At 31.2% G+C, this 11,560-nt stretch overlaps 1 protein-coding gene across 1 annotated transcript; it reads left to right on the plus strand.

Annotated features, from left to right (window-relative positions):
* The first annotated feature begins 1,831 nt into the window (after positions 1 to 1,831).
* LOC132948808 (vinculin) lies at positions 1,832 to 10,384 on the plus strand. Its single transcript, XM_061019458.1, has 10 exons — positions 1,832 to 2,224; positions 5,145 to 5,594; positions 5,661 to 5,805; positions 5,884 to 6,083; positions 6,141 to 6,560; positions 6,644 to 6,780; positions 6,876 to 7,006; positions 7,069 to 7,395; positions 7,483 to 8,216; positions 8,295 to 10,384. The coding sequence occupies exons 1-10, from the start codon at positions 2,168 to 2,170 to the stop codon at positions 8,553 to 8,555; spliced, it is 2,862 nt and encodes a 953-aa protein (XP_060875441.1). The 5' UTR covers positions 1,832 to 2,167; the 3' UTR covers positions 8,556 to 10,384.
* Positions 10,385 to 11,560: the final 1,176 nt, after the last annotated feature.

The raw sequence follows: 11,560 nt of genomic DNA on the forward strand, positions 1-11,560 counted from the left end.
AATCCACCCCTGTTAATAAATATTTCCGTTTTCGGGTTGGGTATATTGTATAGTAGCCACTAGCCAGTAGGTTTATATACAGAATGCTGCGTTGGCCACGAAATCGAAAGAATTATAATTAAACCTTGTGCCAGGATGATTTATTCAAATATTTGAATCTGAATTTGGTGGGTGTGTATGATTTTCATTTGCAAAATTATTATTTTAACTATAGCAAAGTGCTTACATCGTGATCGGTGAATACAATTTGTTTCTATATTCAAATACAAATAATCGGGTTAATAGAAAAAGTAGGAAGTACCAAGGACGTGGCCAGGAATTTTTCAAAAGGGGGTCCAAATTTTTTTAACATGTAAAAAGTATACAATCAGTGGTTTACACCTTAAGAATTTTAAATTCTGTCAATAAACGGGGGTGGGTTCCAGACCCGAAACACCCTTTGGGAGCGCCCCTGATAAGTACCTACCTATATAAATCTGAAAATCTGAAGACGTAATACGTGTATATTGTATACTTTGGTTATTTACTTAGGTATAAAATAGTTTATGATTATAAATACGAACAATTATAAAAAAATCCGAACTTTCCCTGTAAACATATATTATGTTAATAAAATAATATTATGATTATAATATGATATTGTGATTGTCATATTGAATATATTAATGTTCGGTGGGCACGCTGTCCTGCGGGAGGACCTGCACGGGCCGCAGGCTTTGATTTTGATCCATTCGTCCAAAACCGCGATATGTATGTGTTATTGTTATTGTTACAATATAATATTGTGAAAATGTGCAATACTACAATAAAACCAACAGTGGCGTATAGGTATATTAGTATATTATGACAAATATATTTTTCCCCTCGGAATTTTTTTTTTTTGTTCCAGTATAATATTTTTTCTGTACAGCTATACTTGCATTACGTTGATAACAATGTGTAACATCTAGTACCTTGCATTAACAGTTAACACGTATTATGTTTTATCTACAAGAATAATATCATATATTTTTAATTTTTATGAAAGTACCTTTAAGGAAAACAGAACTATAATATTATATGTGGCCATGTAGGTTTATCCCAGGAGTGTAGGTACTGAGTGGAGGTATATATTATTATTATGCGGCCCAGTATTAAGATATTCTACATTGATAATCTGTATCTATTGTATCTAGATACTTTGTTTCGTGTATCTTGATTCTTGCTCATCCCTGCAGGTACCTAATACCTAATAAGTAATAATTATGTAATACCTACTGTTCAGTACTTCGCAGCCATCTCCCGGCACGTTGAACCGACCCAAATGTCCTACGACCCACAAAACACTATGACACATATTGGCCAGTTCACCCCTGGTATTCTCTAAAAAAAAGGCTTAATTTCCATTGTTTGACGAAGCCGAATAAAAAAAATAAAAAAATATGGGTTATCGATATTATATTCATTTATGAAACAGAACATATTTATTACCTAGGTACTTGTCACGTTTACTGAATGATTTTCTGAATATTATGCAGAAATAACATAATATTTTATAAATAATGCGATACCTATCGTCGATAATAATATTATTAATTATTAATCATCTAAACCAAATATTATTATTAGGTAATGAATTACTTTTTTTTTTTCAATTCTATCTTAGTGGGCGCCAAGCGTACGGGCGGCAAACGAAATAATAAAATATATTATTATTATATATTAACTCGGTCCGGACGACATTTCGGCCGATTTGATGGGTCATCGGGGGGGAGACGGGTCTAGCGCAACTACCAAACCGAGTCTCTGTCCTGGTGGGAGTGCGCGAGGAGGTGTGGCGACGAGTGGCTACGGCAGCACAGTGCTGCTGCTGGCGCTGCTGAACCGTCTGCCGAGCCGCGCACTGCCGCAGTAGAATTGTGTTTATTTTAAGAAGTCGACGTCGTTTCCTATAAATGGTTATTTCGCTGGTCCATTGACAGTGTTGTGCTCGTGTTGCTGTGCGCGCCCGCTTTTTTGCACCTTTGTGCGCCGCACCGCCCCTACCCTCCTCACCGACGCCCGCGCGACAGTCGCGTCTGTGCGTGTGTTGGCGCGCGCGCCCGATAGATAGGTATCCTATATCATCGTCCTGTGCGGAGTAACGTCCGGATTTTGAATTTTTTTTTTTGAATTTTCTATCGCCAAAATGCCGGTGTTTCACACGAAAACCATCGAGAGCATATTGGAACCCGTCGCCCAACAGGTAATGACGAGATTTAATATGTATTCTAATATACGCGATGCGATACGAAAATATTGATGTCGATATACCTACCTATGCCTTACCCATATTATAATGTTATTATCGATATTATAATGTCACGTCGGACGTGTGTAGGCAGACTATACGACGTGTAACGTAGACTTGTGTAGAGATCGACTTTTAGGACGACCATCTGCTGCTTCTGCGGCCGTCGTTCTTATCCAATGCCAACAACACTCCTCACATAATCGCTGTGTCCTATTATAATATTTACTGTCGTGTTGTACGCGGAATATAATCGAGTGTTATTGTGCTCGTGTGTGTGTGTGTGTTACACTTGTCACTTTCCTCGTCTGCGAGCTTGACCCAATTTTAATATATTAATATATTGCAATAATGAAGAATAATTATGTTTATATATTATATAGGTACCTACTCCATTATTATTACTATTATTTTTTTTTTCCTTTTGATCTGATCTCAAGGATTTTCGTGTATAATGTGTGATGGACTCATGCCAATGCGGCTTCAATTAATGTTTCCATCATGTTCATACTACTATCGTGCTTGTTTGAAATGTTTTACGTGATGATTGATTTACGAGCACAATGCACGTCTTGTATGCTCAGCGGCTGTTGCTGCTGCAATTCATCGTTGTAAGCTCTTTGATTACTGGACGTAGGCCTTCCGAGTTTCCTAGTTTACCTGAGAGAATCTTCTAGACATCCTTGATGAGAGACAGATTCCTTTTATTATTTCAGTAACTACATTTTTATAAAGAGACAAGGTAAACAATTTAATGCGATAGGTCAGCTGGTCAGATGATAGCCACTAAGTAATATTCAATAAAAACTTGTTGAACCTAGTTTAATGATTTTTATTATAAAATATATTCTGCAGGATATTAATTATTAAACATATAATTTATAATATTTGATAGTAGGTACAATAAAAACTATACAGTTTTATGTAGAGGAATTTGTTTTATCTTTATAATGTTGATAAAAATTACAAAAGTGCAATTTAAAAATGCACAGTTAATGTTATTATCATTTTTTTTTTAATTTACCTTTAATAAAAAAAATAGGAAGTATTTTGATAAGAGCATGAGTCATGTGACATTGAAGTCTCACAGATAAATTGTGAGTACCTACCTAGTACCTACCTATAACTCAAATACAAAATACATTCTTATTACCTAATTCATTATAATATGATAAAAGATAATGAAAAATGCTTTGAGTAGGTAAAAAGCATTTTTTTTTTTTTTTTAATTTGAAGTAATATTTGTCTGTTTACTTTAGTGATTCAAATTAAATACCAAATGCATTACCTAGTACTAATGATAAAGTATAATTTAGTTTTTTATACCATTTATTTAAATTTTTTAATTTATAATTTGTATAAAAACTATAATAGGTACTTACGAGGGTACTTATAACTACAGAATATAACACCTTTAAGATTTATTATGAACTATTTTTTTTGGTTAATGTCAGATATCCTTTTTATTTAAACAACAAGTTAACAAATGATACAATAATTTACTATTTTAGTGATCAGATAAACATATTTTCAAATTTTTAGATTCTAAAAGGAATGCGCTGTCATAAAATATTGTTAGTGCATATTATGATGAATATTTTAATAATCCTTTTAACTATAGGTTTTATAAGACATTGATAAGTATATAATAATGGGATAGATAAATATAGAATAATAGATACCTAATAATAAAATTCATAATACTTTTTATCTTATATTAATTAAAACTACCTATTTAGACAGTAGGTACATAGTAGGTAATAATAATAATAATAATAATAATAATATTTTTTAAATTGATGCACTACCTGCCATCTGTTATAAATTATAATAGATGAACATTTATTACAACTTTAAGGGGGAGGTTAGCTGCATAATAAAACCTTAAGACCTAACTACCAAGTATATTAAAAATTGAAACACTAAGTTAGTGATTATTGATATTATTGGGACCCCATTACATCTATACATTTATAAACAGTTGCATAGAATTAGAAGGTACCTATATAATATGGCTATATATTATATTTTGTTTGAAACTTTTTTCAAAGTTTAATTTGTTTGGAGAAGTTATTACTTACATAATATGCATTTAAAAAATTTAAATATCTATCTAGGTACTCGATTACTTAATAATTCATTTCCTTAATAGGTACTTACCTATGTTTATTGTATTTAACATTAAAATAATGATTTTTATCATACAAATCTAAATTTTAAATATACCTATACTTATTGGATGTTATTTTGTGCTAATTATTAATCTGACAAATTATCACAATTAATAGTTTAAAAGAATTTAAAATTATATTTGGTTTAATCTATCCATGAATACAATATACACGAAACCTACAAAAAAAACCATTTTTATCATTAATACATTTAAATAGTCTAATTACATTTGTCTATAACAAGATATTTATAGAAAATGTGATTCTTCTGGTAATATGTTTTTCAAAACACAGGATGTATTTCAAACTAAAGTTTCTTGTATATATTTATATTTATTTGACTAAAAGGACCCAAGAGAGGCGTATATAGAAATAATTTAGTTTACCCTTTAACTACTCTATTTTTATAACTGTTGTAGTCTTACAGTTGGGACAAAACATTACTATTTTTAGAGTAGAACATGATACATATGGATTCCAAATGACTCTTTAACACTCAATATTTTTTAATGAATAGTTACTTACTACCAACTAGTCTTATGGTATATTAATAGTTTATTACTTAAAAGGCACATTCTATTTCATTGTACAATTTTAATAACATATAGGTATGTTGTAGACTGTAGTATAAAGTTGATTTAATTTAAATTTGGTATGTAATATGTTTTCAAAATATTATTAATATATATTTGTTAAATTTGTAGGTATCCCGGTTGGTAATTTTACATGAAGATGCAGAAGATGGCAGTGCTATGCCAGACTTGGAAAAGCCGGTTCAAGCTGTTAGTCGTGCAGTTATGAACCTTATCAAAGTGGGCAAAGAGACTATAAACAGTAGTGATGATCCAATACTCAAACAAGATCTTCCTTCAGCACTTTATCGTGTTGAAGGGGCATCCCGTTTACTTGAAGAAGCTTCAGCCATGTTAAAACAAGATCCATATAGTGGACCAGCCCGGAGAAAACTGATAGAAGGATCTAGAGGCATTTTGCAGGGAACATCATCTTTGTTGTTGTGTTTCGATGAATCTGAAGTCAGAAAAATCATTAGAGAGTGTAAAAAAGTTTTGGATTATTTAGCTGTTGCCGAAGTCATTGAAAGTATGGAAGACTTAGTGCAGTTTCTTAAAGATTTAAGTCCATGTCTAAGTAAAGTAAGTTGAGTTGTTGCATTTTCTTAACAGTTTAAGTCTAATTAAATTCTCCTTTTTCATTTCTAGGTTTCCCGAGAAGTAGGAGCTCGTGAAAAAGAGCTTACTCATCAAGTTCACCGTGATATACTTATTAGATGTCTTGATCAAGTTAAGACATTAGCTCCAATACTTATATGCAGCATGAAGATTTATATTCATATTCTTTCAGAAGGTAAAATAAAAAAATTTGTAAAAAAAAAAATAAATTTTTATTATTACCTACATTATATTAACTTAAGATAAATTCCAGGAGGTAAGGGTGCTGCTGAAGCAGCTGAGAATAGAGATTATCTCACTAGTCGAATGACAGGAGAGTTATTAGAAATAATAAGAGTATTACAGCTGACAACTTATGATGAAGATGAATGGGAGGCTGATAACATAACTGTAATGCGAAAAGCTCTTAATGTAATTGAAGGTAAAGTCCATACTGCCCACGATTGGTTACAAGTAAGTTTTAAACAATATATTGTTATAGCTAACATTTTAAATGTAATTATTTTCTAGGAACCATTGTCAATGCCTGGTGGTTTGGGTGAAAAGTCTATTCGTCATTTACTTGAACAATCTCATTTAATATCAGAACGCTGTTCACCTAAAGTTCGAGAGCCAATACAGAAATTGTGTTCGGAAATTAACACTATGACTGACGCTCTTTGCGAACTAAGACATGATGGAAAAGGTGCTACTGCTCAAGCAGAAAGCTTATCGCGTAGCATTGACGAAAGAATTGGAGAGTTAGTGAAACTAGTAACAAGAGCAGTTAATGACACAGAGAAAAGTGGAGTTGCTGCTAAAGGACAGCAAGTGGCTCACACACTTGGGGGACAATTGGATCAAGCTAGACAATGGTTGTTACATCCAGAAAGAAATGATAATGGCTTAGGACAAAGAGCAATTTTGTTGATAACTGATGAAGCACATAGGGTAAAATAGAGAAAAATTAATCATAGATTATGTTTATGTCATCTTATTAATATTTATCATTCAATATTTATAAAATATGCTAGGTGGCTGATGGACTTCCTGGTGTTCAAAGAGCAGAAATATTAAATCTTTGTGATGAGGTTGATATGTTATCTCAACAATTAAGTGATTTATGTCGTCGTGGTGAAGGTAATTCCCCTCAAGCACAACAAATAGCCAGGTAATCATCAATAAATATTATTTTTTAACTCTTCTTACTTTTATTGTATAATATATATTATATTAAGTATATAATTGTAATGGTATGATTTCTAGAAAATTATCTCACAAGTTAGATGAGTTGAAAAAAATGATACAAGATGCAGTGGTCAGTCGCGTTGTAGAAGATTTTGTTGACATAAATACACCATTAAAACAATTTACAGATGCTGTGCATGTACCAAAAGGTTTGCATTTACAGTTATCCTTGTATTTTTTAATATACAAAACATTTTATTTTTACTTAAAGGAACTCCTGGTAGAGAGGCAAACTTTGCTGATAGAGCAACTAGATTATCTGAATGGTCAAAACGTGCAGGCCGAACTGGACGACTAGTAGCTGCAACTGGTAGTGGTGGAAAAAAGTTGTCTGAAGCTCTAAATCAAGCTGCTACACAGCTTGAATCTCTTGGACCTCAGTTGATAAATGGTGGACAAATTCGTTCTCAATACTCTGATAATAAAGTAGCTGGAGAGCATTTTGACAATTTATGTTCTCAGTATGCTGATACAGCAACACACATAAGAAATCTTTGTGATGAGGCTACAGATTCAGCAACTTTTATTCGACTATCTGGTTAGTATAAAAGTGTAAAATTACTAATTAGTATGACATTTTTGTTTCCTTTGTACTAACATATAATAACTTTATTTTTATTTATAGAGGACCAAATGCGTAAACATGCAAAACTGTGCGAGGACGCTATTGCCAGGCACGACCCCAATAAAATGGTAGAACATACGACAGCTATTGCTCGTTTAGGAAACAGAGTATATCAAGTTGCCAAGCAAGAGGCTGACAATTCTGAGGACCCTGTGTTCCACGCAACATTAAATAGAGCGGCAGATATCTTACAAGCTGCTGTGGCAAGAATGGTTCAAGATGCTAAGCCAGTAGCATTAAATACCAATAATGATCAAGCTGTTAAACGTTGGAGAGAATCTAATAATGTATTGTTGGATGCGGTCCGTGGTGTGCGCGGAGCTATCACTGTTGTACCAGATCTGTATGAATTGTCTATCGAGCCCGAAGTAGCTCCTCCTCGTCCACCATTGCCAGGTGAACAAGCACCTCCACCAAGACCTCCATTACCTGCTGAAACTGATGACGAAGATGAAATGTTCAAGCATGCTCCATTACCTAATCAACCTATTATGGCTGCGGCTCATGGACTTCATCAAGAAGTGAGACAATGGTCTAGTAAAGATAACAAGATTATTGCTGCAGCGAAGAAAATGGCACTTTTAATGGGCAGGTTATCCCAATTGGTTCGTGGACAGACAGGTACCAAACGTGATCTTATTGCTTGTGCTAAAGCAATTGCTGAAGCTTCCGAGGAAGTGACACGGTTAGCCAAGGAATTGGCTAGGGAGTGTACTGACAAGAGAATGAGAACTGTAAGTTTTTTAAAAAATAGCTTATTAATAGCTTATTAATTACCTTATAAGTTACTATTATAATTATTTAATTTTTAGAACTTGCTGCAAGTGTGTGAACGTATACCAACCATTGGTACTCAACTAAAAATCTTATCGACAGTCAAAGCAACTATGTTGGGAGCCCATGGCTCAGAAGAAGATCAAGAAGCTACTGACATGTTGGTGGGTAATGCACAGAACCTGATGCAGTCTGTTAAAGAAACCGTACGAGCAGCCGAAGCAGCTTCAATTAAAATAAGAACTGACACTGGTATACGGTTATGTTGGGTCAGACGTCAACCATGGTATCACTACTAATAACTTCCATGCGCCTTCAATACCATGGCCATAAACAGGTGTTCAATATTATCTAAGTATTTATAAGCTATAACAAAGTAATTGGTATAAATCACTTTGGGCACCATATATGATAGGTTGTAGTCTTTGCCTCATTGGCAGTACTATAATTAATTTACACAAAAAATAAAGTCTTTGAATATTTGGTTTAGAAGTAAATAAATAAAAAAATAATACAAAATTGGAAAAATTGGAAAAATGTTTATTTTCTATGTTTCGGCAACTAAATCATTCCAACGGGTCGACATGTGCCTTATATTTATATTGATTAGTGGTGCTTAGAGTTGTATTTAATTTTAAACATATTTATTTTGTTTAAGAGTATTAAATCAAACTGACATAATAATCGAGCTTTAACTTTTATTGTTGAGTTACCTATATATATAGATGCTTCAATCATCAATTGAGACAATTTCACAACGAATTAATAAATTATGTATCTTATTAATTATATAATATGTCGTTATATTAAATGCCTCTAGATAATTTTATATAGGGTAATTTAATGAGGCTTTTTAATATTTTTGTTATTCTGCATTGATAATGTGCATAAATATAAATCAAAGTTTGTTAGAAAAATGTATTACATACAAACATATTATAGAATATTTATGTTGTTATTTGTTTTTATTATAATTCAATGTTTGTAATCGCAAAAAATGTTCTTCTAGATGTTTTGTTATAAAGGTATTTAGTGCTTCCATTTTATTATATCTGATTTTTACTTTAAAATATTTGTAACGAAACAGTTTTATTTAATTGTTATTTTAGTTTACAAAAACTACCGAGCCACTTAAATATTAAGATTTGTATCTATAATAATTGTTAATAACACCGTACTATGTTCTAATTCTATTATTTTTATACTTTTAAGTTATAATAATATATTTAAATGTTATGATATTTTTTATTAGGTACATTCTTTTAAATGTATAAATACACACATTATTTAAATGGTATTATGAAATAATAACATTTGCAATTATAATATAAGACTTAAGAACATTCATTTAAGACAGTAAAAAATATTAATGCTGAACAAAACCTGTGTGGCTCGGAATGTAAATTTTTTAGTGCCATTCATTGCCGTCACAATTGTGTTTTCCATGCATTATTTTTTGTATTTTTCACCATTTTAAGTTAATTGACTGTTATGCTGCTTGTAATAATATTTTTATTTTTTTAAATTATCACTATTTTAAAATAGTGAATGTTTGTCAATAAATATTTTATCATATTGTTGTGTACAATACGAGATGTGTTTTGGACACGATTTAAGATAGTACTATCTTAAATCGTGGTTTTGGATACAATGTATTGCTTAAATCTGGCTACAGAATCGCTATCATATAAAATTCTCTAATGTTATTTATTTTTTTCTTGTATACTCTTATCAAATATTAGTTTTTTGTTTATCATTAACTGTAATTTAATATTGTATTTATTTGTATTTAACTTCTTTCTTTATTATTTTATTTTTATTTATTTTATATACAACATTGTCTTTTATAAAAAAATGACTAACATCAAAAAAAAATATTTGGCTGTGCCCCCGTTCTTTAACCGGGCCTGCGCTATTACTTAAAAAGAATCAATTTTAACTTGCCGTTAATAAACAATGTTGTGTTCAGTTCCTAACTTACTAGTTTTTCAACGAGTTAACTAAAATTATTGTACTAGCATATTTACCCTATTTTTTTTGGTATATTTTATTTTACTTATAAGCGACTCATACACAAAATATTGTAATAATATAGTTGGTGCTAATAAATTATTTCCATTATTCAGGATATGTTTATACTTGTTAAACTGTATTTACCCGGTTAACCTGTATATATTTGCTAATTTCTTTATATTTTTAATCGCTGAGTCATTGTAACAGAAAATTATATTTTGTAAAAGACTGATTAAATCACTGTTATGTCTAAAACAGTGTAATTCAAATTTTAGTATTTTATAAAATGGACAGTTTAATGAATTAAATTTATTATACAAAATGTATTAGGAATAACATCGTCTTTTAGAGGATGTGATACCCACATGTGTTGTCTCCGTCTCACAAGTGCGTAACATATCAAACTCTACGCAAAGCAGAACACGTGTAGCTCCGTTAGTTTAAAAATTAGAATGAATTCACCTCTTATAAAATTTAAAGGTAAGACTATAATCTAGACAACCTCATGAGCTTTTTAATATATTTTAATTTTTAAGCGAGCTATGAGTATTTTAAAATTGTAAATTGTTTGTGCATTTTAAAGTACTCATAACTCGCTTGAAAATTAAAATATAATAAAAAGCTCATGAAGTTGTCTAGATAATTATCTTACCTTTAGATTTTATAAGAGGTCAATTTACTCTAATTTTTAAATTAACGGAGCTACATGTGTTTTGCTGATGTCCTCTTAATGGTAAAATAAAATACTAAATGTAAAATCATTTATATAAAATATTTTTTATTTTTTAAAAACAACAGGTTAAGAAATAATAAAATACAATACAACATAAATCATATAGTTAATCTTATTTACCATTTAAAATACCATACAATTGCCCCCTGACCTTGATGCTTGGTGGGATAGTTCGCTATCTAGTAGGTAGCAGCATAGATTAAATATACTATATATTTAATCGATGGTAGTAGGTAGTAGGTAGTAGGTACTATCTATATCTGTGGTATACGAATCTTTAATCTGATTTAGATAAGTGAAAATATTAATTGCTATCATTGGGATTAGAAAATCAATCAGCAGTTCGCACAACAAGAAAAAAAATTTAAATCACATTTTTGTTTCTCGCTATTTGGGGAGAGTACATAGATTTGTTCAGCCCCTCAGTCAAAAAAATTAGAATCGCCCCTATGTAGCCTAACTCAGCATGATTAAAAGAAAACGACACAAAACCTGTACTGAGTAATAAGTCGTAAAATATAAGGAAAGGCTTATCAAATTATGAATATTATATAAAGT

The sequence above is a fragment of the Metopolophium dirhodum genome, chromosome 7 (genome assembly GCF_019925205.1).
Source record: "Metopolophium dirhodum isolate CAU chromosome 7, ASM1992520v1, whole genome shotgun sequence".
Taxonomy (NCBI): Eukaryota; Metazoa; Arthropoda; class Insecta; order Hemiptera; family Aphididae; genus Metopolophium; species Metopolophium dirhodum.